At 44.0% G+C, this 27664-nt stretch overlaps 1 protein-coding gene across 3 annotated transcripts in view; it reads left to right on the top strand.

The window, feature by feature from the left end:
* Window positions 1-27115, top strand: part of GALNT16 (polypeptide N-acetylgalactosaminyltransferase 16) — a 73159-nt gene extending 46044 nt beyond the window's left edge. The window contains exons 5-16 of one of the 3 annotated variants that reach the window (XM_017830711.1): window positions 306-371; window positions 1412-1533; window positions 3603-3690; window positions 4634-4718; window positions 5723-5826; window positions 9873-9999; window positions 10915-11007; window positions 13098-13181; window positions 14182-14323; window positions 15691-15807; window positions 23396-23535; window positions 25968-27115. In XM_017830711.1, coding sequence (XP_017686200.1) covers window positions 306-371; window positions 1412-1533; window positions 3603-3690; window positions 4634-4718; window positions 5723-5826; window positions 9873-9999; window positions 10915-11007; window positions 13098-13181; window positions 14182-14323; window positions 15691-15807; window positions 23396-23533 — 1166 coding nt within the window. In that variant the 3' untranslated portion in view covers window positions 23534-23535; window positions 25968-27115. Of the gene's footprint in view, window positions 1-305; window positions 372-1411; window positions 1534-3602; window positions 3691-4633; window positions 4719-5722; window positions 5827-9872; window positions 10000-10914; window positions 11008-13097; window positions 13182-14181; window positions 14324-15690; window positions 15808-23395 lie in introns of all 3 variants that reach the window. The other 2 variants (XM_017830712.1, XM_017830710.1) reach the window with 2 other exon arrangements.
* Window positions 27116-27664: the final 549 nt, after the last annotated feature.

Here is a 27664-nt window from a genome sequence, read left to right as displayed (position 1 = left end):
GTTCCCTCTGTTTCATCGGTGCCCAGTGCCACACTGTCAGCACATACTCATTGTTCTTGGAGGCCTGGCTGCTCAGAGGATTGGGAAACATAGGCTCAGCTGTTTAAGGACAGAAAGCAGGCAGTGCTCTTCTGTGTACTCTTTAGACAACAGGATTAAGGCCATCAGGCTGCTTAATGTGATGCTAAATGAAAGTAGAATTTCTCCTCCCATGGAGAAGCAGGAGAACAGCTAATTGGGGCTCTCTGTTGAAGGCAAATAATTAATGCATGTGTGCCAAATGTGGTTTTTTTGCCTTCCCTAAGCTGAGGACTGCCAGCTCCTTACCAAGATCCCAAAGGTCAAGTGTCTACGAAACACGCGTCGAGAAGGTGAGTGTGGAAAGCTTTGTACATACAAAGATTTTGCATATTTTCCCACATGACCCTGTTTGCCTGACAGCTGCTTATATGTTATTTCTTATAGTTGCAGTTTGTTTTGGTATTCTAGTTTGGAGGCTCTGTGGAGGGAGAATGTGGCTTATCAACTCTCAGGCTTCAGGGCTCTCATTTCACACTTTAAATAATGAGAAGTGGAGTCCAGAGGCCTGGCTAGAACAAAGACCACATTTTAAGATCTTTAGGAATAAAGATGTAGGTGTAAGTCCTGTCCTTTTAAACTCAGAGTGCAAGATAACAAGCCATGTAGGAGATGTGGGAGAAGGAAAAACAATCATATATCTATCATAAGGAGGTACAATTAAGGAAAGCTTTTTCTCATATATCTCCTGCATGCATAAATGGTAACTCTGACTTTACCAGCTGCCCTTTAGTTTGACTCACATGTGCTGGTTTATTTCTAAAGCTGTCAGTGAACAGCAGGCCTGGAGTGAGGACCTAGAAGGAGAGATGGGAACCACTGTTTAGTTCACAAAGAGTGTTCCCACATAGCGGGATGGTCTGTAAGGAAGTAAGGAGACATCTGAGAGCCAGGCTGATATCTCTGACTGCAGGGCAGAATAAAGGACAAATGGGAATAAAGCAGATAAGCAGTAAGAAAGGCAGAAAGAGAAAGTAGAATTTGTTCATGGGGAATTGGTAAGAGAGGGAGCAGGGTGCTCAATGGAAGAGACAGCAACCAGGCAGCAGCAAGGTATCTGTAGGGACAGCTGGAAGAGAAGGAGCCAGATGAAAGTTCTGTGTCATGGAGAGAAGCGATAGGAGAAGTTATTCTTTGTGTGCTGGGGGGGCTCAGCTGACTGCCCCCAGAGGATGCCCTGCTAAAACTGCTCTCTGTTCCTGATGGAGATGTGATATAGGAGATTCACCCGCTCTTCCCTTGTAATGGCCACACAAAGTATTTATTCTGAAGGAGGCTCAACTATTTCCCTTCCTAACCTTCCTGCTCCTTTGCTGTCCTTTCCTCACTGTAGGGCTGATTCGCTCTCGGGTGCGAGGAGCTGAAGTGGCTACTGCTGACATTCTTACCTTCTTGGACAGTCACTGTGAAGTCAACAGTGAGTGGCTGCAGCCAATGCTTCAGAGAGTGAAAGAGGTGAGCACCACATCTCCCTCTGGGATGGATGGAGCTTGCCTGACTTGTGCTGGTGGATCCTCTGCCCTCACATGCCATCAGCAGTGCTGGTGAGGACAAAGCCTGCCAAGGCAGGCAGGCTGTTACAGAGGAAAGTACAGCCTGAGCTAGATGGGCAAGAGATCCCTAATGGGCTTCTACATTCTGATAGTGTGCCAAGGCAGAAGGTGCAGAATGATGGGATGCAAAGGTGAACTCTGGAACCATCAACTTGTATCTCATGTGTCCTGCAGGCATTGTGCTTCCTAGTCCTGTTCACCTGTACATAGGACACCCACTTTGACAGCATACACTGCAACTTTTCCATGGTTTCCACCTCCCTTCTTGCTGCTGGACCCTCCCCTCTGCCTTGTCACTGCCACAATTTTCCTTCCATTAATGTTCCTACTGAGCTGCCAACATACACAACGTGCATGCAGCAGCTTCCTAGCACAGAGGACCGGCCCGCGAGTCCAGGGATGTCCCTTTGATGGTTCACTTGGCAAAAGATAGATGTGAGGCTGGAAGAGTGAAAATGAGGCGGAAATATTAGCAGCTGTCACCCTGACTGCCCTGGAGAGCTGGAGGGAGAGACATACAGCTCTGCTGTAAGAGAAGGCAGGGGAGAGGTGATGGGAAAAGTCAAGCCATGCTTGCAAGTGCCTGTAATTGATCCCCTCTGAAAGGTGGATACAATGGAGTAATGAGCCCCAGGAGAAGGGATGGAGACTTTAATGATGCTTTTTGTCCATGTCTGATTGGCTTAATATGAAGGAGCGGAAGAAGGTGAAACTTCAGGATTGATAACTAAAAAAGCTTCTGCTTTTTATTCCTGTTCAATAAATTCTCTGTCTCTGAAGCCCATAAATGTTTACTTTACTATTGGTCTTTAAGTTAAGCTGCAGCAGCAGCATAGGGGTCCCTAAGTAGAAAGAACCTCACTAGTTTCTTCAGTGAAGGATCTAAATTGCAAAATCTTGGGTGCTGACTCTAATATACTAATTTTTTTAGTGAGCAGATTTCAAGTCAGCCTATTTCTGACATACTTCCTACATTTCTGATATGCACCCTAGTTCGGATTTCAGTCTTTCCCTACCCAGTCCTGGCATTGACTGGTGGAGTAGAGGCTGGTGCACCAGGCTGCCAGGTGCGTGCTGAGGGGTTCAGGCTGGGCAAACACACTCTCTCTGGGCAACCATCACAGCACAGAGGGGAATAAACATGAACGATAACTCTCACCTAGGATGCCCCATCCTGAACATGTGTGCAACATCAGGAGGAACTACTGCAAGGCATCAAATGAAGGTTTGATAGGAAAGGCTTGGATGTTGGCAGCTGTTTGATAACAAGGTGCTGTTTGTGGCATTGGCAGCTCGGTTTCATCTTGTATGTCAGCTGTCACAAGACTGTCTTTAATGCCCTGTGCTATGATGTTGAAAAACTATTCAACTTCTACTTACTAAAAGGATTGCAAAGGAAAACTGTAAATATCGATACCCCTCAATGGCGATAAAGTACTCACAATATCTTAATATTGTAATTTATATAATGTATTATATGTATTATAATGTTTGCAATATGATTTTTAAGTGTAGGGTCTTGATTTATAGTATTTCTTATGAAGATACTTTATTAGGGGTTTGATAATTTCTAAACTGATGATAATGAGTTAAGTCAAGGATGGCTTAACAGAAAGTATGCTGTCAGTAGATATCAAAAGCAAGCACAAAACTTTTGGGACCGTGATTCAAGCCCTGTGACTTGGGTAGGAAGTAAATAGCTGTTTCTTAGCAGCACTGCTGGGTATTGGAGTCTGACTCCATTTCCCACATCCATGGAGTGCAACTGGCTACTACCCACTGTCTCCACGTTTGGATGTAGTGGCCACGGTTCCCTTGTGCAGCTACCAGAACCGTACTGGAGAAACCAGACAAAGATTTACATGTGCAGCTTTGTGTGGCACATTTTGTGTTTTCTGATCTCTGGCAGCTTTGCCAGACGTTCAAGAAAAGCCTGATTCCTTTTTTTCTCCCTTGCTCTCTCTCCCTCAGGATTATACCCGAGTGGTGAGTCCAATTATTGATGTTATCAGCCTGGATAATTTTGCCTACCTGGCAGCATCAGCCGATTTGAGGGGAGGTGGGTATAATGAATGGCTTGTGTAAGTTAGGCCTGAGGGATGGTGCATGAAAAATAAGTTACGTTCTCTTCAGCTTTCCAAGAAAACAGTGATGATCTTTCCTGATGGATTCTCTGTCCTTTTTTCTCTGCAACTTGCAAAGTCTTTTGCAGAGTTAGAACAAAACTAGTGTTTTCCGCTTGAGCTTGCATCACTGTCATAACATTTTGCAATTTCAGGACTTAGTTAATTGATTAGATGTCTCACCATGCCGTCCCTATGCTACATGTACACTGGAGTCTTGACAGGCACTTCCAGTTGCTGCTTTGATCTGCCAGACTATCTCATGGCATCTTCTTTAAAGTGTTTTCACCTCTGCCCTGCAGCTGAACCCCCTGCAGCTGTTCCTGTAGTCACCTCAGTGCCTGATGCCCTTCTACCTGTTCTGTGGCTGGGGTTCACTTCTGCCCTGCTTGCGGCCAAGGGCTACCTCTTCTCTGGCTACCCTCAACAATGATATGAAGTCAGTGACTGTGCTATGCTCAACTACCCACACAGGCCAACTATAAGTAGCCTTGAAAGAGGTGATATTTACAATGATCTTCAGGCCTTTGTTACCAGAATACATCACATCCCACTTTATTAAACCTCATAACTTTGGCAGACAGAGAAGTGTAAGACAGACTGGCCGAAATACAATTACGTTTCACACTGACAACACTCTCCTGAAGATGTGGAATTAAATTGAGGAGGGGTCTGTAATGCCAAGGGGTGACGGTGCCAAGACAGAAGCTGGTAACATCTATATTAGGATAGACTATTGCCATTTTGGGTAGACTGTGAGGGTGGTCAGGGAAGGAACAAAGGGATAGCTTGTGATGTAAAGGTAGAGACTATCACTGAAGCTAGTAGTATTGTTTTTACAATAACGAAACCAATTTGACGTGTCTTTTTCCTTCTCAGGGTTTGACTGGAGCCTTCACTTTAAGTGGGAGCAGATTCCTATAGAGCAGAAAATGTCCAGAACAGACCCAACTCAGTCTATAAGGTAACTGTCTCTGATGGACAGGGTACAGTCCTCCAAATGCCTTTACCAAGCCTTCACCTGTATGGCAAGGAGGGTACAGAGACTGCCTTGCTGAGGACAAAATGCCAGAGAGTTCGCTTGATGATGACAAACTCTTCATGTTATTTTTTGAATGCATTGAGGTCAATACCCTCTGAATATTGTAAGAACAGGAATTATACACTATCATGCATGCCACCTCTACAAGCTACCTCTTCTTCTATATGTTTGTTCTTGTGGTCTCCCTCACTCAACACACTGAATGCCTCAGAAATCCCTTTGGGGTTTTTTAATTACCACTACCTTTCAAATGAAAACTTAAGGAATGAAGCAGATAAACAGTCATCCAGCAGGTGTAAAGCAGATTGGAAAACTGAGTCTTACTTAATAATGTGGGCACAGAATTACTTTCGCCTCCTAAATCTGCATGTCGATGGACAGATGAGACAGTTGTTGCCAGCCTCACTGCAGTGTACATGGCTCTGAAACATGTAGAATGTAACAAATCCTGATATGAAAAGTCACGGTTCTTGTCTGTATAGGCATAAAGCTCCCTATTTGTAATATAAAAGTATCATTTAACTCCTCTGTGTGATTTGTGAGCCTCTGTTTTGCACGCCAGAGGCAACCAGCTTGGTAACAGCAGAGCAATAAACGCAACAGCCTGTCACACTGTGTCTAATTGGTGAACACAGTCATCAGACAGTGCCCCTGTCATTCCTTCATACTGTGAATATTTGTATAAATGCAAAAGACACAGCATTACTCCTGTAGTGCTTGCAGGACCATCTAACAATGGCAGGAGAATGATCTAGTGAGATGGATCTCAGAAACTTGCTGCAGGTTCACTTCCCAACTCTACTCTTTTTCTCTTTTACATGAGGTAAAATTTGTCAGGCCTGGATAAATTGTCTGCCCTCTAAAATTAAGCTTGTGGTGCTACATATACTTGTGATTATTTTGTGGGCTTCTGTTTTCTCTTCCAGAACCCCTGTTATAGCAGGAGGCATCTTTGTGATTGACAAGTCCTGGTTTAACCACCTGGGAAAATACGATACTCAAATGGACATCTGGGGAGGAGAAAATTTTGGTAAGTGTAGGGAATTGTCATTCAAGGGAATGGCACACTAATGCAGAACCTCTTCCCAGTCTTCATCACTTACCAGAATTCTTCTTCTGAGAGATCTGGTCTGTATGTCAGTGTAAGGTTAGGGATATGGCCAGGTAATCCCCATGGTGGTCGGAGCTGTTATTGCTGTCAGCATAAAGTGGAGACATTCTGCAATCAGGGCTACACTCTCTTACAGGCATATGTGCTATTATACAGGTGCTTCCACAGTACAAGAAAGAAGGAGGAACCTCCTGAAATTTAAATGGTTGCTTCTTTTTGGAGAACATTCCTCCAGTTCTTCACATGACAGTCTGTGTTGCTCCAGCTCTGAAGTGGACAGCCACTCCTACAGTCTCTTATACCTGTTCCTCTCTCGTAGATAAGTCTGAGTTGGTCTCCCAGTTTGACAGGTCAGAAAGATATTTCTCCTAATAAAACAAGTGTCTTTGTAAACGAAATTTGATTACAAATAGATTCGGAATGCAAACATTTAGAAGCAGACTAGGGCATCACAAACATGTAAAGCATTCAGAGGCCCAGTGTAGTCTGTCCACTGTAGTGCTGTTATAGGGCATGGTGCTTAAACCTGTGTCCTTGCACTTAATGGTAGCACAGATATTCCAGGAATCTCTCTTTGATCTGTGTGAAGGGGTGCTGCAGTGTCACCAGATGTTAGTGACAACGCAAGAAGATGCAAAGAGAGGTTCATGGAGACCTCAAGTATTTGGGGCATTCATTTAGAAATGGTGCAGGTGGAGCTGAAGTGATAAAAGCCTTATGCTGTCTTGCACTAACTTAAGTAGATTTTTCTGTAGCTAACACTGCTAAAGAAAATTCTATTTCTACAGCTTGCATAAATGTCACAGATTTGTAAATAAAACCCTTTAAAGAAGAATTTGTATGGTATTTTCTAGCACCTGGAGAACCAACTAGGAAGAACAAACTAGTCAGGAAGAGGAAACTTTTGTTTCTCTGAACACAGCTGTGAGAACTGCTTGTTTCTGAAATGCTTTCTGAAACCAGGAAATAATATTTTGGGCTGATAGTAGAATATCAAAGTACCACATTTTAAAAGCAAAATATCTAATAATAAGTGCTTGTGTCCTCTGTTTTCTCAGGTCTTGCTTCAGTTTTATGATATTCATTATATTAAAAAGAGATATTACATGGGGCTGGCATTGGGATCTCAACAGTGCTAGTAGCATCAGCTAAGCACTGTGCCAGGAAGCTTTTACCCAGGCATGAAGATCCCCTCTTCTTTGTCCCTTGGACTCCTCTGCACAGCCAGACTCAGCTCCTTGCTGTCACTAGCCCTGCTTCAGCTGCAGAGCCAGCTACTTGGACATTCTGCCAACCTCTGAGCTGCAACTCTGTAAAAGGTGTAAGCCTCAAGGAGGGAGAAAGAATATTTCTTTAGGTTTTTGTTTGACTGCTTCTGCCCACCTGGGAGCCCAGTGTTGTTGTTTGGTCTGTATGATATCAGTAGTATGATAATAAGCAGAGCTCTCTGCCATAAGTAGCAGTAAATTATCTGCACACTCACGGCCATTCTTACAGGTAGGGCTGTTCAAAACTTCCACAGAATTGCTTCATTCTCCTTGAAATTGCTCTTGTAAAGCCTGGCAGTGGCTGGGCCAGGCTTTGTGAGACTCAGCAACATGTACAGGGCTTGCCAGCTTTGCCTTGTTACGTGGTTTTCCTGTAAATTCTGTGTCTACCATCACTTTTCTCTTATCCTCTGTTGAGCCTGTTGCTGTTGAATGCAGAGGGATAGAAACCAACCTGTATTTGACAACAAGAAATATTAATTTTTCCTGAAAAATTCAGAATGGTTAATTTAGCCTCTATAAAAAAAATGTTAACCATACTTAATTGAAAACTGGGTTTTCTGATTAAGGAAAACTATTAATAATATTCTGAAACACTATTTTTACTTAAAATTACAGTTTTGAGTGGAAAGAAACTGTTTGGATTAGGTCATCATTTTAGATGAGGTGGAAGAGGGGTTCTGACTAATTTGGATGGGTGGGATGGGCCATTCTCTGCTCAGAAAGGCCATTTTTAATAAACTACTTTGAAACTTTTTTTGTGTGAGGAAATAGGATAAGAGAATGTATGGGAAGGGCACAGAGCTGGATGAGCTCTACACACACAGCAGGTACACAAAAATGATCAGGCAGCAACTACCAGCTGCTTAAATATCCTTCCAGCTGGATGTGAGCTGGTAAATCCCCTTTTTTCCACTGTGATGGGGAAAAAACACAGTGATTAAGTAATTTAAAACACATATAGACTAGGTCACTTCCTGAAAAATGTACAGCAAAAAGTTCTATTTTTCATCAGAGGATGGATGAAAGTCCTTAATAAGTTATGTTTGGTCTTCATTTTCTCTGATGTGTCCAAAATCTGCATTCTTTTGCCTCTTCTTTAAAGAGTTCTATCATTTACAAACCTGGACATGCAGTCTGTCTGTGTGTCTAAGATGCCATGAGAAATCCTCTCTTGGGAAATGGACAAGACTTTAAGTTACACATGCTAGACTGAGAGTTATATTTTTGTTGTAGGCCGGAGTGAGTCAGAGCCTCGTTCCAGGAGAGCAAATGCCAGCTGGACACACCACCAGACATAAACTTATGTCTTGGGCTTTTTTTTTTCTTTGTCTTAAAACCCTTCCTCTATTCAAATCTGGAACTCCCTTTTGAAAAGAAACTGAAAATAATAAGCTCAGGAAAAGAGACAAGGAGAGACAAGAGATAGTAAGAAATGCCACAAAATACGGTATAGTAAAATGCGGTTTTTTACTTAGAAGCTAGATTAAATGCACCACCTTCCCCCACCCTGCAACTTACTGTTTAACAACCTCTCTCAGTGTGCAGAGAGGAAAGCAATGGACGAAGATGAAGGTTGGGAAGATGTTAGTGTGTATATATGCTTTCAAACATCCAATAGATCTGGATGCATAATTTCTTTTTAATTTCTAAACATCAGAGCCACATACTTCAGGCATTGCTGGAGGGAGATCCCAACTGCGTAAAATTTTTGAAGTAATTAGTCTATACAATCTGAAGCCCTTTTGGTAAGGACTACCAAACTACCCAGCTAATTTTCATTTTCCTTCTTCCTTCTTCTCTTCACCACATGAAATGTGAGTGGAAAACCCCTCTGGTGTGGCAGTGATTAAATTTGCGAGGACAGACTCATAAGCTTGAGCAAGGTCACATATCTTCTGTGATGCAAATAAGTGCCTGTACATCAAAGCTCCATGTTCTTCTAATCCTTTACCAAAATGTTGAATTTAGCTTCAGGATAGGGTGGATTTCTTCAAGTAGCAGGATTCTCTCCATATTTTTATAGTCATACTATTAGACTCATATCTGCTCTGAGCAGCTTCCCCAGCAGAGTCAACTGTTGACAAACTGTAACACAGTCATCCACTTATTTTCTTTTTTATTTTCTTTTTTATTTTCTTTTTTTTTGTTAAATTAGAAATAGACCCAACCAGAACAAGAAGCCATTGTAGGGTGGATAACCTAGAGGTATAAGGGAGAGGACTTTGCTCTAGACGTTGAATCTCTATGCCCTCATCTTGTTCTCTTCTTTCTCTTTGTCTTCTAAACTCCCTTTCTTCCTCACATGATTTGCTTTTTAATTCCATCTATGTGCAGGGAGGAATGTTACAGGAGTCCAAAACAAGGTGGGTGTGGCAATGATCTCACTGTTGACAAATGCCATCCTGAAGGCCTGACAGAAACCTCAATGACCTGGTCAGATGCAAAGGTGTCTCACTGAAAAGCTCAGGGAACTAAAGAGGAGCAGGACTGGAGAAGGCTAGGAAGTCTATGAGCCACAAGGGTTGCCTCCATTTTAACAAAGGGAGAACAGTTTCTCCGCTCTCACCATGGCATCGCTTTTCCCGATTTTGCTGTTGCAGGCAATACATCTAGAGCATAGGGGCAAGGAGGTTGCCCTTTTTGGAACTGCTACCGATCTACCTGTATCTGTATGACTCTTGGGGTCTCTTCCAGAGCTCTCTTTCCGAGTGTGGATGTGTGGTGGCAGCTTGGAGATCGTTCCCTGCAGTCGAGTGGGACACGTGTTCAGGAAGCGCCATCCCTATGACTTTCCTGAGGGCAACGCACTGACTTACATCAAGTAGGTGTTGAGTAGTTCCTGGTAGCAGCTAGATCATCTTCGTGTTGGATATGTCTAAATAAGCCTGAATTCTTTGTTGTCTTTGTGCCTGGTAACAGAGAACAGCTTGTGGCTGAGCATCTGTTCTCAAGGGAAGGATGAGTTGCTGTTTTCTGTGAACAAAACCCCTTCTCTGTTTGTATTAGTGCATCTTGTTCCTCCTCAGTCTGCAGTGGAGGGGGGAACAGAGTGAGACTCTGGCTGTTCATGGATACTGCCTTATGACATGTGCCTGTGTATTGGCAGTCCTTAGTTATCTCTGTTGTCTCTGAGCTGTATGTGCTCTGAGATAAGCCCTGAGGACGACTTCTACTGCAGGATAGATGGGAAGGGAAGAGTGTTGAGACAAAGTGTTTGACAGTGAGAGTGGTTAAGCATTGCGTCAGGGCCCCAGAAAGGTGGTGAAATCTCCATCCTAGGAGATTTCAAAACTCAACCAGTCAAGACACTGAACAACATGACCTAATATGAAGCTAGTCTGCTTTGGGCAGAATGTAAGATGTTAGACAGAAGTGCATTCCAAGCTGAATTATCTAATAGTGTTATTCTAATCTGGGGAAAGGAACACTGTAAATGAGTGGGATGGTGACAGTCAGTCCAGGTGTCTCTGCAGAGGGAGTATGTGTGAAAAAGTCATGGTAAACTATGGCTATTAAAATTTTAACTTCCAAACAGAAGCGTTCCTGCAAGGCTTTGTAGACTTAACACATTCAATCTCTATCCATCCATACTGCCCAGTGTGTTTCATATTTGGGACCATCCCCCACTCCCTCCTGGCAGACAGGCCTTAGTTCTGCTCACCCAGTCAGTACCTGCTCGCTGGGAGGGCAGGTTCTCCAACAGCACTCAGCAAATCATCTCCTCATCCCCCTGCAGGAACACCAAGCGCACAGCAGAGGTGTGGATGGATGAATACAAGCAGTACTACTATGAGGCCCGGCCATCTGCTATTGGGAAATCGTTTGGAAGGTAAGCTGCCCTCAGACCTTGGTAGGAGGCTCTGGTAAAACACTTGGTAGCAACAAATAGTTTTTAGATCCTCTCTGGAGCTAAGTGTGAGAAACAGAGATGCTCTAAAAGGCTGCTTGCCAGGGAGGTTGTAGCTTGAGTGTCTGGCTAATGAGGTTTGCTTCTAATTCCCTTTCTTTTTCTCCTAGTAACTTTGCATAAATCATCTGTTAGCAGAAGGCCAGAGGGATCTGTAATGAAATTAAAAGACCAAACATTTTAAGTGGATTGATAGGAATATTTTTTTAACACAACATGCAGCTGTTCTAGAAATGCAAGCTATGCAGTTACTAGAGCTTGACCTGAAGTTCCCGTGTGGATAGAATCTCAGGGCAATCACAGCTGGCTGGCACATGGGGCAGGTTGCACTTGGTGCACTCCCCTCTTTCCTGATGAGTGAATGGGTAGTTTGCCTGGTTTGTAGGGCAGGAGAGAACATGGCCAGTGGTGAGACATGTCATTCAGAAACACAATCTCTGCAGAACTGTGCTCCTTACAGCACCTTTGCTGAAGCTGTCTTCAGGCCACATGGGATTCATTGTTACGGGCTTAACTGTTCTCTGTGACCCAGAAATCAGTGATGGACTGAGGTGAGAGGAGAGCTTGCTCTCTGTGCTATCAAACCCCTTTGAATTCCAAATAAATGTAAAAATCCCAGGAGTGCTGTATACCTGTGGGTTGTATCTGCCCTGTGAACAAATGGCTATTGTATCAGTGTAAGGACTTGGCAAATGTGGTTGTATCTCAAATGTGTAGCTATGTGCACTGGGTAATGATGCATGTCCTTCTTATTTGATGACAAGCAGGTCACATTTTTTGCTGTACATTGTGCTTTATTATCATGATGCATTACATATCTTGGTACAAATAGCTTTGCCTGCCTAATTTATCTGTCCTTGAGCTTACTGCAGCAGCTGGACTGGGGCCAAATAGCAAGTAACCCTGCTGCTTGTGAGGGAAATTGGACTATTGCATTTTGTACATGGATATATTGCTCATGTGTTTTAGGGGCCAAACCTGCAGCTCCTGTTCACACAGACTTCCTAGTGACTTTACTGGTAGCATTGGCTGAATAAGAGCTGGAGCAAAGTGTAAGGCTTTGATTTCAGGCAGTTTCTTGACCTGTAGTAACAATCCTGTGAACTTTAATCTAGAACCATTATATCTAGATTTTAGAATGGAAATGCCTTTGACACCATCACTGACAAGGGGGCCTATAATGGACCCTCCTTCCCCACAATTTTGGTATATAGAATCTAAGTACATTTTCCTGAGGTGTGTGGCCTCAGGTATATGTACAGTGGCCTCTGGGGGCTGAGTATGGCAAGGTGCATAAGTACAGTTGAAATTTGTTCCAACACACAAATGTAGTGTTAGAGCTTGAACCCCACTTGAGAGTGACTGCTTGAGAGAAATTCTCTTGTTCAGCCAGCTAAAGCCAAGCAAATCAGCAATGTGAGGACTGGTGCAGCAGACAGTTACTGAGATGTTGAGTTAGTCTCCCCTTATACTATTCCCTTTCCCCAAACAACTTAAGAACAAATAACTAAGTTCTCCAGGTCTGAAACCCAGCCTGAGCCTAGAGCTGCTGCCATGAGCTAGAGACACTCTTTAGCACACACAGATTAATCATATGTGCATATCTGAGCACAAACACTTTCTAGGCCTTTTCAGCAGCTGATCACTGTGCAACTTCCATGATATGCGTCTGCAGGGGCACTCAGAGGCAGAAGTGCTTTCCTGATCCTACAGTAGTTTTACTGCAATGTATTATTTAACAAGGTAGGACCTGGGCCCTGCCATCACTCTGAGCTAAAGGAAGTAGAAGAGCTTTCTGGAAGAACAACTTTCTTCCATTTTTGTTTCTTGCCACTTACCTCTCTCCTTTTCACCTCAGGTCACTGCTAGTGCTCTGAACCCAGCAACAGCTTTGTGGGAGAATGAGTAATGGCAAAACGTGATATAATCTCCCTCAAACCTCCTGACTAATCTTCACTGTTCCCCTCCCTCCTGTTCACTGCCTTATCCTCAACAACTGCTTGTGTTTCCAGTGTTGCAGACCGAATGGAGCAGCGACGCAAACTGAACTGTAAATCCTTCCAGTGGTATCTGGAGAACGTCTACCCTGAGCTCAAGTGAGTCAGTTTTTCACCTGGAGAAATCTCTGAAGGATTTGGGAGGTGGGTCACAATGAGAAGCTGAGCCTTGACGGCAGTGGACAAAGGAAAGACGCTTAGAAAAGGTTTTCCTCAATTCTTCTTTTTGGTGAGAAACCTCCTGTGTTTTCCTGGCATATATCATACAACTCTGCAAAAGGTTTGTTGCTCCTGCCTGTGGGAGCCTTCTGCTCTGCCCCGCATAGCTGTCCCTTGGAGATGTGCAACAGTGGTGTTTTCAGAGGTGCAGGGTGGGGATGAGTGCCAGAGCACTACATCCCTCCCAGTTATGACTTAGTCTCTGCCCGTTGGATGCTCTGCCTGGAGGTAGTTGAGGCAGTTAGAGCTGGACAGCCTCAGTGCGGAGGTGTGGGTGATTCAGAGAAAGCTCTGATGAATGCCTGTGACTTCACCTGCCCTGGGTCAGGACTCAGTAGTGTTTGTGCCCTTGCTCAGCTGGGAGGTAGCCTGGATAGATTTGTGTTTGTTAGCACATGCTATCCAACACACCTTTACATCTCAGTCTGTAGCTAACATGAGTGGAGGCTAAAACATCCAGCTGTAGTCTGGCTTTGACAGACCTTACCTGTATTCCTACCATTGAGACAATGAGTATGTGTTAGCAGTAGGGAGAAGACTGAATAAGGGGGAGGCAGAAGCAGGGTAAATCAGTGTGGATATAGCTTTTTGCTGGAAATGGCGTCTTTCAGAATTTCAGAATCAACACATTAAACTGCTTGGGGTATACCTAAAGATCCTGATATGCCTTCTGAAACAAAAAGATACCAGTCCTTTGACCAAGTTCTCCTTGACTTTTGCCTCCTCCATATATTTCAAATGGATAGCATCATATTGTTCCTTTTCTGTCAAATATAGGGGACTGTGTTTCAGTCAGGGGCCTGTTAAGCCCTTATAAATGTGAAAGTGCTTTGGACATTTCTGTATATGAAGTACCATGCAACTGTCATTTTACTTCAAGGATTCCTGAAAAGGAGTTGATTCCAGGAATAATTAAACAAGGAGGAAACTGCCTGGAGTCTCAGGCACAGGATACCACAGGGAATATATTGGCTGTCATGGGAAACTGTAAAGGGACAGTGAACAATCCACCTGTCACTCAGGTAAGGCAGGCTTCAGTTTGGTGCTTTGCTCCTGCTTCTACCCTTTTTATTACCTGAGATTGAAAAGGCATTTCTGTCCTTGGTGGGTTTGTATGGAGGTGAATGAAGGAAGAATTTGGCCATTTGGAAGAATGATTTTAATCACAAGCAGAAGAACACGCTGTGCCCATCTCTTAGACCTTTGTTGGCTCAACAGACTCAGCAGTCAGGCATAGTGTAGGAAGTTCCATCACTCAAAGACAAAAGGTAGTGCTTGAATGCCCCGGGGGTGACAAGTTGTGCAGTAGATGTGCCACCAGGGTTTAAGTCATGTAGCTGTTCCCACTCAGATCGTTGCTCGGATGTGCTCTGCTTCATTGTCCAACCCACCAGAATCGTTCCATGGCTGTGCTTGGCTAGTACTTTAGCATGTGGATAAGAGATTTTCCCAGGATCAGAAACATTCCTTGGTCTGCCAGTTTAGCTGTAGCTGCACATAACTTGAATTGTGCTGTTTTGCAGATGTGTTTCAATTTAAAGCCCAAATAGAGTTTAAATAGCTAAGATCCCAGCTGCAGTAATATGGTGCAGCTCTCCTAACTGCTGTGGAACTGTACTGGTTTATGTGAGCTGAAGGTCTGCACTCAACTTCTTCTTTTGGCGATTAAAAGCAGCAGGGAAGCAGCTTGAGAAAGTTAAGGGTCACAGTAGGATATTTTATGCCAGAAAACACATATTCACATCTGTTAACTGTTAGAAACTAGTTTGCAGCCAGCATTCAGTATGCTGTTTAATCTGACTCATTGTTCCATGTCATTACCATTTGAAATCTCTGAAATTTACTGCATTTTGTATTTCTTCCTTGGGGAAAGCACAGTAATAATAGTTGATTGGGTCAGGCATCCCTCTAGTCAGAGGGAAAAATGAAGCAGCTTGTCCTTTATGTGTGCTGATGATACATGGATATGCTTACATGTGCTTTGCTTCGCTCGACAATCTATAGGTCCAGGATACCTGTTACAGAACATGTCTGCTGTAAAATGTGCAGAAGCAGTTGCATGTCTTGTAAGTCAGGGCTCAGGGTCCTCCTTGCTTTGTAGTCCTGAATCTGTAAAGCTGCAGAGCAAAGAGTTGCATGGGATCCAAGGTTAATCTGACATCTCAGATGGTGAGGGGAGCTAGCTGCAGGCTTTGAAATGGTCATGGTGCACCAAGCCTGAGCATAAACTTCTGATCAGGTGGAGACTGCTGTGGTAGTCTTCCCAGGGAACCTTTGATAAGAATAGAACAAAGGATAGAGGTTTTTTAATATCTGATGGAAAAAACTCTCTCCCTCATCTGATCACTGTTGTGATCCTAATGGAACCTTTCTTTTTCTTATTCCAAAGGAGTGGGTATTCAGTGACCCTTTAATTAGACAGCAGGACAAGTGTCTTTCCATTACCTCCTTCTCTACTGGCTCTCAAATCACAGTGGAAGCCTGCAATCAAAAAGATGGCAGACAGGTAGGTGCGCCTGTTTTTAATCCCTTCGTTGCCACATACCGGTGTTCCTACATCAGTGCAGCCAGCAGGGACAAACCTAGTACTATCAAAGCATATAAAAGTCCTTTCCATCTCCATCTCTGATGTGTTTCATAAGCTTGGATGTATGAGATTGCTCGCAATCAGAGCAGGACGTGCAGTATGTGTGTGTCTGCTCTGCCTGGGCCCTCAGCAGCATGGTTAGCTCCAGCTCAGTAGCACCCTAACCTTGCTTCTTGAATGTGGTAGTGTGCAGCCAGATTGGTGCATGGATGGAGCACGGCATCAGAGAGAGGTAGGTAAGGCAAATGCTTTGAGAAACCTAAGGGAACAATGGTGTGTGCTATCATTTGTTTGTTTATTTATTTAGAAGTGAAAGAACTGTGTTCTTTGTGCTGTCTTTGGACATGTGAACAGACCTTTAAAACTAAGTGTGTGCAGCGCACTTGAGATGCTGACTGGCATAAAGCACTGTATGTTCCACACAAACTGCTCCCTGGAGGAAAAATACACAGCAGCAATGTTCCTGACAAAATGCTGCTCTGTGACTTATGGTGTTTCCAAGATGTGCATCCCTGATCTGTCAGGACAAATCAATCATTTTGCCTTACAACATTAGGTGAGAGATGGCCTCTGCAATGGCCAGGGCGCCCTCAATAGAGATGTGATGTGCCTTTTTATCAGAACTGGGAAAAACACAAAAGGTGACAGCACAACACTGGCAGACAGCAGATTGGGCTTTTTTCACTCCTAGTTGCTGTGCTTTCCTCTGCACCAAGACAGAACAAATTTTCTGTCATCTAAGGCTATGCTGACTTTGTGCTTTCTGACGTGTCTGTTATTTTGATAGCCCGAAGTTAGGAGAGGGCTCAGCTTGCTATGAGTCCTTAGTAGTACCCTCTTTTGTCAGTACTTTTTAATGCTATATGAATCCTTGAAATTAGTACTTCCTGAAGGAAAGCACTGAAATCCAGTCATGCCTGTTTATGGGAAACCTGTGTAGACTTTCCTCTGGAGGACTGGTTAATGCAAAAATGTCTTTAAGAGTTGTCACCGTAAATACACAGGGAAACTCTTTAAGTTCAGATAAGTCTGCAAGGATATCCCAGGTGGGCTGTGCTTGCCTGCTCCTTTTTGTTGGTGGTAATCACTCACCCCCTTGCTGTGTAAATAGGTCACTTAGCCTCCCCTTATGTGCCTTGCAGTATTTTCCTCCCTGGCAGCAGAAAGAACTCTAGCAGCTGCCAAAATCAGCTGTCTTTCCCTGTCCCCTGTCATGGAAGGACAAGGGTCCCTCAAGGAGGGTGGAGTCCAAGCTCTGTCAGCCAGAAGAGAGATTAATTCACAGTAACACAAGCAGGCTTATTCTGCTGTTGGAATAGGATTTATTGAGTCTTGATGTGTTGATTATATACAGGCTCATTATAAAGACATGCACACATACTTAAGGATATGAGCTGTTGTTTTCCATTACCTTATGTGAACAAACTGCACTTAAATCAAGGACTTGACCTAGCAGATGATTTAACCAATTGACTGTAAGCAAGGATTTTGTTTAAGCATTTCAAATAGTTAGAGGTTGATTTGAATTACAGCTGCCATCCCAAACTATCTTGCAGCTGAAGGGATGAGGTGGGAGAAATGCATTTGAATTTTTAATTTAATTTGGGTTGAAATGCTTTTAAATGTTGGGGTCTTTTTTGTAGTCCCAAACTCCCATTTCAGATTTGTACTTACAAAGCCAGTTCTACTTGCAGTGCTCAAGTTTGTTGTGTTCCTGGGGAATGTTGTTATGGTTCTTCCCTTCCATAAACACAACAGTAATTGTTGCTCACACTGACATTAGATTTTAATTAGCTAGAAGCCAGTCATCTTGCAAACTATACCAATCTCTCTCCTCCTGATATTTGAGAGGTTGATTTTCAAGGAAGAGCAAAGCTGGAGGGAACAAATGCCCTCAGCTGCCCTACAACTCGCCTATCTCCCCATGGATACTCACAGCCCAAAGTGCAAGTACTGGGGGAGAGCAGTGTTTCCAAACTGCAGATGGGTGTATCCACTTCTCAGTTCAAGTGGACTTCTCAGAAAGTCAGAGGAGCTGACTGGGGGTGGAGGCAGGGGAGTTGAGCTACTTCAGAGAGCTGGAAGTGATAAGGAAGAGCCCTGAGTAGGTGGGCTAAGTGGAAGAGGGTGAGCCTGAAAAACATGCATCACATGGACAATATCCTAAGAGGAGATGGCAGCATAATAAAAGTCCAGCTTTGAACATCTTTGCTGTCATTGTCATCAGAGATCTGTGGTGAAAGATGTTTGGACTTTTCTGGATCTGGATTTCATGTCTGTGTCTGAGTCATGAAAAAGCAAGATTTCTGACAAAAGATGAGACATGTGATAACTTTGTTTTTTAGTGTCACTGGAGTAGATTAGTTAGATCCTTATGACAGCACCATACAGCTCCTTAAGTTGGTTTCTGGTTTCTAACATACTGAATCTGTGCCCATGCTACACAGCTGTTGTCCACAGGGCAGCTAATTTTGTTGTTAATTTTGAGTGCTGACAACAGTCCCATCTAACATATAGCTAATACTCTAGCAGAGCCCTTAGACTATTATGAGTTGTATCTAGGGTATTACCTCAAAATCAGTCTGGAATTTTGCAAGCAGGAGGATATGAGAGAATAGTTAAACTTTAGATGGTTTTTGGTTCTATCAGACTGTTCTCCCTTGGGTTGAAAGAAGTCAGAAATTAAATCTATTTGGCACCATGATCACATTGATCATTCAACAGCAACAGCTGGCACTGCTAGCAGAAGACCAGCCAAAAGCTATTCTGCATAATCAGAAGTAGATTTCTAACCAGATGGATGTTATCCATAATGTTATTTGGGGAATAGAATTTTTAGATGAATGCACAATAAATTATTGCCTTTAGCTTTATTTTTGGCTCTGACTGACAGTGGGAGTGGCATTTTAATTTGTATTGTAGTGAGGACAAATAGAAGGCAAAGCAAGAGTCAGACACTAAAACAAGAGAATGAAAATGAGAAACATTGGCACAGTATTGCCCAACGGAACAAGAAGCATGCTGAGAAATCTTATTAAACAACTATATTTCATTAAAATGTGCTGAAGGAATGCGATCTCAGCCTGAAAATGAGGACACCAAGTTTTCTTGTGAGACAAACAGTATTTGAAGTCCTGTATCCCTTTGTATGCAATTAGGAAATTTTTCCCACTTTGCTTCTCAGTGTATCATGTTATCTGAAGTGAAGATTAATGCAACTTTATAGAGAGTATCAGAAAAGAGAAGGAGTGAAAGCCTGTTTATTCTGAAAGCACTTGAGTCAGCGTCTTCATGATAATAAGTAGGTTACTGGCAGTATGCTACAACTTGAAAGCAGTTTTCAGGAGACAAGAGTTTCTCTCAATTGTGATTCTTAGTTTTACAAATTTAGGTGCTCAAAGGAAGACAGCAGTTGCTGGATCCTGGTGTGAGCTTTTCCATCACATTGTCTGCTCATATATTTAACATTTACTGTTCGTCATCTTCATGACCAGCTTCAGGCTGCCTATGGCTCTGCAAATGCATTCAATTGCAACTCGTAGCATCCTTGGCTATTCCAGTTATCAGCTCTCCATAGATTTCTGTCTGAAGCAGCTCAGTCCTCATCAACAAAATCTGCCTTTCTCGGCTGTGTTTCCTGAGTTGGGCCAACTCTGCTATGTTTCATGGTCAGGATCTTGAGAGAACCCCTGGATTGCCTGGATTATTGGGAGTTAAAAGAAAACATTTGATTACCCTGAAAAATTATACTAGTGTAAACAACTTCAGCTCTTGTATATATTGGGTAGAAGAGGACTGGCTGTTTCTGACTTTTCTCTTGGTAATTTGCACATAGAGTGCTTCTATCCAGCCACCTCAAAGTACTTTGAAATGATAGATGAAAAAAGATGGAGACAGATATTTACAAAAAAAGTGGAAATTTTTGGTTGACACTGGGGAAGAGGATCAAGACACAACGTGTCAAAGAAAATCTGGATTCTTTTTTTTTTTTCCCCCTCCATCTTCACTCCAAATCTACTCTGACCAGTAAACTGTATTATCTTCATCTGCACAAGAAAGGGAGACCAAAGAGGATTTTCACGCCAAAAATTTTCAGATTTTGCAATGCTTGTTTCTTCCAAAAGCTTTACTTGCAAGTCATAATGTCTTGGTGTAGGAGAGTAGAGGACTCCCTCTAACATTTGGCTGTGTATGCAGAAGGTGTCTGCTCTGTTTATTTTTTGCTGAAGATGGGCATTATTGGCATCATTTAAAATTATCCGTCCAGGCTTTCTGTATGGTCTGTGGAGAAAGCTGGGCTGTGCCAGAAGGTTCTTGTACCTTGGACTCCTCCATAAGTATGTCACGAGGGAACTAGTTTAGATTAAGTTGCCCAGTTCTGAGGTGGCTGACAGTGGGAGATGAGCATCCTACCTCCTGTTTCCACCCATTCCTACTGCCCACCCTCCTCAAGGGTCTGAGATATGATGTGTCCCTGCAGGGCAGGATGTTGGGCTGTCTTTGGTAATTCTGTGGTCTGACAGTCAGACAGGGGGGTCTTCTGAAAGGTTCAGGTGAAGTCAGGGGGGTTGCTCTGGGATCTCGTGAAGGGCAGCAAAACACAGTTTCTGACCAGAAAGGGTAAAATCCATCATTCTGAATGTACCACTTCTGTGTGAGATGAGGAGCCCTACTTTGGCTTTTACTGTTGGTGTGTTTTATAACAGCTTCATACATGGCAGGGGCCCCCTGGTGGTCTAGTGGTTAGGATGCAGCACTCTCACCACCATGGCCCGGGTTCGATTCCTGGTCAGGGAACCCTTTCGGGCAGATGAAACTCGTCAGCCCTGTAAGGCAATCCATCTAAGAGAAGGTCACTCTAAACAAACCTACGTCTTGAGGACCTCACTGCCACTGTCCAAGCTTGCTCGGCCCCGGCAGATGAACCTCAGGATTAAAGGGTGGGCTCAGTTCAGCGCACGCTGTGTCTCACCTAAAAAATCCACTGCACAGGCTCGAAGGGTTAATGACCTTTCCCAAACCTTCATTCGCGAAGACTGGCCATACTATACTATACTAAACATACATGGCACCTCCCTGCAGCCCAGGGAAGCCTTATCTTCAACTCTCACCTTCTCAGTGTTCCTCCTCCCCTTCCCCATCCTTGTCCCATTTTATTTTGAACAAAGGGACCTGGGGTAACTTGAAATGCTATGCTTCTCAGTGGTATTATTCACTGAGAAGCTGATTGATTCGGTGTAGTTTGTTAGCAGCAGCAGATGTGCTCTGGTGAGCGTTTACTGATGTCCTGCTGTGGCTGCAGACTCTCCCTACAGACTTCACAGTGGGTACCTGCTCAGCATGGACAAGATGCCACAGCAGCAGGTCTCTGATCTGGAGGAATAAAATAAGCAAGCCTCCAGTGGTGCTAGTTTTCTCCTGAACAGCTAAAAGGAAGAAGAAAACCAGTGTCCCTCAGTAATTGCTCTCATACCCACATAGGGAAAGGTGAAGGAGGAGACTGGGAATTCACAAATACAGAGAGGTGGTGGGAGAGTAGAGGACAAGGAACTAGGTGGGCTTTGGAGGTCAAAAGACTCTTCACTGAGTTGTCTGTGACACTGGGAAACACTGTCATGCGGCAATCGCACCAGCTGGGCAGAGTGTGCCGCTTTCTAGGGGAGAAGACCTCCTGCTTTACACTCCATCATTGCAGCTGCTGCCTTATGGTATTAACTCTTCCTCAGCTCTTTGTAGGGAGACTTCTGCCAGATGGGAGCCAGATGGCTCTGGGTGTAGACAGTGGGTTGCAGCAGCTGGTGAGGGCATTGTAGTGCACAGACTGTATTGTAGCTTCCTGTCCACCATCACTGCATTCCTCTGCCCCCTTACCTGTTAAAACCAGATTTTTCCTGCTGCACAAACAGCTCTCCTTTAGTAGTATCCTGTCAAACAGGACTAGCACTACTGGCAAATTGATGCTGCCTCTGGTACTTAGTCTTGAAGAAATATGTGATGCAGGAGCAACAGATTACTCTGAGCTTTGCAACTGCCCTGCCTTCCAAGAAACATAACCAGTACACAGATTTGGAGGGCAGCTACCAGCAATATATGAACCTAACTGGATATCTTAAACCACACACCATGTGGCAATGTTTTTGCCATGTTACACAAGAATTAAAATGTTTGTAGGTTTTGACATTGTCCAGATATTGCAGGAAATTTTTTTATTCACTTTGCATATAGTTTCTACAATATCCTTGAAGTCCACTAGTGTTGCAAATTGTTTATTTTTCTCCATCAATCTTGTGGGTTAACCAACACATATTCATAATATTCCTAAGATGTTTACTGACTGAGCACCCAGATCATAATTCTGTCTGGGTCATCTGTGTGACTGAAAAGAATGATGGGAAAATCCCTGAAGCCTGGACCCCTCAATCCTATAACCTACTGATCTCAGCTGTGTCCCACTGGAGGTGAATGGCACTGCCTCACCTGGGAGATTCCAAACCCACAGACTCATTTTGACTTTTTTGTCTTCGTTATTAGCCACAATGTTCCCAGTTCTTTCTAGCAGGGATGGAAGGTACTCAGCAGAATTTGCAGTGCAAGGTTACAGCATATGTTCTGTTTCCTGGCAAGCAGCACAACCGAAGTGGACCTTCAGGAAAGGGTTGCATGTGGGACCTTGTGCATATGCTCTGAGGGGAGCAGACCCAGAAGAAAGCACTGCAGAAAGCAGAGCAATATGCACTGAGAAGCTGTCAAATGCACACTTATAAACTGAAATGTTGACAGGGCAAATAAAATTATGAAGAAGAGACAGCTGAGAAGGTGCAGAACTATGAAGAGCTTTCAATGTAGTGCTCACAAAAATCTTGAATTTTATGAGAGAAGAGATGAGGGGACATGCAAGAGAGAGAGAGATCCAGTGAACAGTAGGAAGTGTGGACGTATTTCTTTCTGTGTTGGGAGACCTTTCAATGCTTTGCTCTCTATGGATTGGAAAGAAACCATAGAGGGGTTTCAGGTTTTGACAGGTATCTGGCTGCATGGAGATGCAGGACAGAGAATGGCAGGGAAACTGCAAATATAATATGCATTTGAAAATGTCACTACTTGCTGATTCTTGTGTTCATAGAATATGCTGAGTTGGAAGGGACCCATCACAATCATCAAGTCCAACTCCTGGCCTGCACACCCCAAGAATCACACCATGTGCCTAAGAGCATTGTCCATACACTCTTTGAAATCTGTCAGGCTTGGTGCTGTGACCATTAGTGTTGTTTGCCTTCTAGATGCTTCTGAATATCTAGCCCTATAATTCAGCTACACCCTAACCCTACCTAACTCCAGATGTCGTTAATACAGGAAACCAGTGATTTGGAGATGCTGTCCATACCCAGATTTTCACTCTCTCCAGTTGTTGAGGTTTACTTGATATTTAGGCTCAACCTTCAGCTTGAAGGCACAGTTGTGTGGTGAAATGGAAGTAACAGCATGTTTTTTCTGTGTCTTCTCACAGAAGTGGAAGATGAAAGGCAGTTTCATTCAACACTTTGTCAGTGGTCTCTGCCTGGAAAACAAATCTGGAAGAATGGTCACCAACCCTTGTCAAGCAGGTGTACCTGGCCAACAGTGGGAGCTGCTACAAGCAACATGATGGTAGCACAGAGATCTCTGCGTTTCTTTGTGCATGAGACTTTGGGAACAGAGGGGGATTGGAAAGGGAGGAATGGTTTTGGATGTCTGACCCTAAACGTTTTCATTGTGCCCATCAGTAAGCCACCATTTCAGCTGAGCACTTGGTGTTTTTGAGCTTTTCAGAGAAGAAGCTGGGGGTGAGATGGATCAGGAGAGTTGCTGAAATCTTCCCATCTGTTGTCTTAAGTTCTCCTTTGTAGCTGATGCCCATGCACAGCTGCACCCAGAGATGGGGGAGGACCCAGCCCAATACTTGGAGTGACCAGAAGTACCTTGCAGCTGTCCCCATCCTTTCCTTTTTCTGCATCCAGATTCTATGACCTTCAGTTCAGCAGCTTAGGCTATGCTTGTACAAACATGGGTAGCTCTTTGGCTTCCCTGGCTTTTTGCTCTAACATCACGCATCCTTTATGTTTTCTCTCATTACCTCACTGTCAGTGAGGACTGCCCAGAATAGTCATCATGATGAGCAGAGAGGCTGAGAAAGAACTAGCAGACCCTGGGAACAGGTTTGTCACCTCTTTGTGGTGGACCCATTCCATCTTTTGCCCACAGTAGCTGCCCTACAGCCAAATGTGCTGAGGCTGGCACAATGCTGACAAGAGAGATGGAAAAGGGAGAATCTGTTTTAGCAGCGTTACCAGGGATTGTTTTGGTACTATTCCCTGTTGAATTCTTCCTTTCAGCTTTTTTACATGTGGAAGGCCAGCCCTGCCTCCAAGAGTGATCCCAGCCTGCAAGTTCAGGGTACCACACTCTGATGGAACCAGTCAGAAACAGGTGCCAGCACTTTGGGATGTCAGGGAAGTTGAGACTGTTCTCTGGCTGCTCTTCCTGGTGTTACCAGACACTGCCCACTGCACTCCACACCCCAGGTGATGCACAGAGCTATGTGGGCAGCACACACAGACAGTGACACTGCATGTGGCTCAGGCCTGTGGCAGGAATCCACCCAGTTCCCTGCTGTGAGAGGCAGAAGGGGACAGCCCCTAGGTCATAGCAGACTTCCTGCTATTGGCTGGGCAGGACCACAGTCCTCATGCTGGCTCTCTAGCTCTGCATAGCCCTTGTGAACACAGCCTGGCATGACAAGCCACCCAGTCCCTCTATCTAGTTGCTTTTCCCCCTCAGAAAGAGGAGGCAAAAAGGCTGGTGGCTGCCCTACTTTTGACACGCCTCTGTCTTCCCAGTGAGCACCTTAGTTAGCTGGTGAAGCCTAAACTGTCCCCTGTACAAATGCTGCCACAGTGCAGGCCCCCCCTGAGAGATCTCTCCTTTGTGTTCTGGAAATACCAAAGACAAGCTAGCATCCCAGTCTTGCTCCCAGTTATCAGTCAGCTCTAGCTGAATGTGGGTTTTCAGACCTGCCTGGCAACACTTACCTATTCAAATAAATAAAAACTTCCCCACCGCCTTACCTTTTCCTACTCAAATCTGTTAAATTTTCCTCTTGAGCTAGGTTTTGTAAACTAACCCTCTTTTTCAAGAGCCTGACTGGGGAACCAGATGGTAGGACCACCTTCATTAGGCAATTGCTTGCCTGGGTCCTTTATGATCTGATGTAGAAGAAACAGGTTGTTCATCTGGATTCTGAACAGCTGACTGCTTTTGATCATGTTTGTATCTCTTTTTAATTCTTTATCTTAGCTTGGTATTAGCCCAAACAGTTGACAAAAGAACAGATACTGTTCTTCATATGTTGCATGTGCTCAGAAGTGCTTGTGTGAGAACGGGACAATGCTTTTTTTTCTTGGTTTTAAAAACTTAAATCTGTCATGTGGCAGGAGCTCTTTTCCTGTCTCCCTCTTCACTTTGACGTTTGTTCACTATCTTGGCACTGATTAGTTAGAAGAGTGATCTGCCTGCACTGTGAAAACTCATGAGGGAGTTCCGTTTGGTCATTACAGAATGGTGCAGCTGCACTTCCGTGTTGGAATGGGGGCACTGACTCTGTGGTGATTTCTCTTTCCCTGTATAGACATGCTTTGGGCTGGAAACACTGAGGTCAGAAGAGAGCAGAGAAGGAAGGAAAATAGCGTAGGAATAGAAAGAGGGCAGGACAGACAGATCCATCAAAGGGAGAAATGCCATCCTGTTAGCTATTGCGTTTTTAATCAAGAATATACGTGAGACGCTTCTCCCAGAATGGCATCATTATACAACAGAAAACAGGAACAGCCAAATTCTCACATACCTGGATTGAAAAATGTTGATACAAAGAGAGATGAAGGGCCACGGAGCAGGTACTATACGGATGCTCTGTATACAATGAAGTGCAAAAGGATTGTGTATTTTCGTCAAAATGCATCCTAAGTGGACCATCTGAGCTTCCCCCATTTTACTCTCCAGCAGCTTAAGGGTTGCAGCTAACAGCATGTTCACTCCTCCACCAGGTATTGCTCCTTCCTCCTTGCTCCCACTGTGCGTGCGGCTTTCTTGCAGTTCCTTCTTCATAACCGTTCTGGGACTAGGACCCAGCTCCTCTACAGACAGTTCTCCTGACTGCTGCAGACCACAGAAGCTCTGCTTTTCTACAGTCTCCAAGCTCTGGGCCAGGCCTGATTCAAAGGGCTCTTGTCAGTACAATGGCTACTGCCCTTGACTGTGTGTTTGGCTCCACTTTTGGAGGTTACTGACTGCTCTTGGAGCAGATACACCTGGGCTAGCTGTGTTGATTTGTACCTCTCTTGCTACTGCTCTCCTCCTGGCAGAGAGTAAACTGGCAGCCATTTGGGGCTGTGAGCTGGCCTTGGGGAGAAAGGGGAAGAGGTGGACATGCTAGATGTCAATATGCTAGATGTCAATAACTCAAATTGTTTCTGGAGTTAGGAGTTAAAAAATAAAACTCTACCTGTTTTTGGACATGTTCTCCTGAGGTCAGCTCCCCACTGCTCACTATGCTTTCAGCCAAACCACTGCTCTATCTAGATATAGACCTCCCTACACTTTTGGAAGCCATTAGTTTCCAATGCATTTTAGCCGTTCCTGAAAAGGAGGTACATTACAAAAGTCTGCTTTCAAGTGGGCGAACTGAACTTCTCAGAACAAAGTCTTGTCCAAACTCATTATTAGCATACTTTCCATTTCCCTTGCTTTCTTCTCCAAGGTCCATGCAGTGCCATGTTTTGGAACAGGACTGTGGTAGGGTTTTTGACTGAGTCCCCAGATTTGTCCCAGTGTTGTGTTTCTTTAACAATTAGAACAAGCAGCTGCTCACTCTTGTTTTCCTGTTTATTTTAAGCAGCCCCCTACACTGTCAAGACAGAGCATTTGCATTGGTAATGCCTTTAAAAACAGCTAGTTTTGTATCAGAACATCCAATGTAATTTTGTGTGCTGTGAACCAATGGGGGTTTATTTAAGAGGAGCTGAAACTACTGTTGTACAGAAATCAATTTTGAAAGGTTTATTTTCCCCACTCACTTGTAAGTTGCTCTTTGCCAGATGTAATTTATGTGGAGCCCAGATTTGTTTTCCTTTTTCTTCATAAAGCATGTGCCAGAATCTGTTTAATGCCTGGAATAAAATCCATTTTGAAACAAGTGTTTCAGCCAGTTATTATTCCCCCTAACTTCCTCTAATGGAAAAGAGCATCCTTCCTTGCCGGTCCTCTCCTCTGTCTCTCACTGGGTTTGTTCCCCAGACGTGCATACCCCAGTTCTTTGCATGGGTTCCCGGGGTGCTTCTAGAGGGATACTGCTGGAGCTGGCAGAGATACTTCTAGGATACAATGGCATATCAGTTGAAAAGGACTGAAGAAGTCCTTCTCAGCTGGATAGGAAGACAAATATCCTTTCCAGCAATTAATGGACTGACTCACATGCTGAATAAAATAGGTGGGAGTGGGGAGAATTAATTCTTCTTGTTACTTGATCTTTTCCTCAGGTTATCAGCCTGCCTATTTTTTACATAAGCCTCCCAGAGACCTTACTTCTACCTCTGGCTTGAGGGCAGAGAAGCGTCACCACCCACAGATGCCTCCTTGAATGCATGTTGCTGAGCCTCAAATACGGTAATTCCCCAAGGAGGCTGAGTAAGCTTTCCTAACCTCACATTATTTAAAAAAATAAAAACAACCAGAAATGTCAAGT

This window comes from Lepidothrix coronata, unplaced genomic scaffold, assembly GCF_001604755.1.
Source record: "Lepidothrix coronata isolate B3197 unplaced genomic scaffold, Lepidothrix_coronata-1.0 Scaffold182, whole genome shotgun sequence".
Classification (NCBI taxonomy): domain Eukaryota; kingdom Metazoa; phylum Chordata; class Aves; order Passeriformes; family Pipridae; genus Lepidothrix; species Lepidothrix coronata.
The sequence above is the reverse complement of the archived record's forward strand: the minus strand, read 5'-3'. Positions and strand labels throughout refer to the sequence as shown.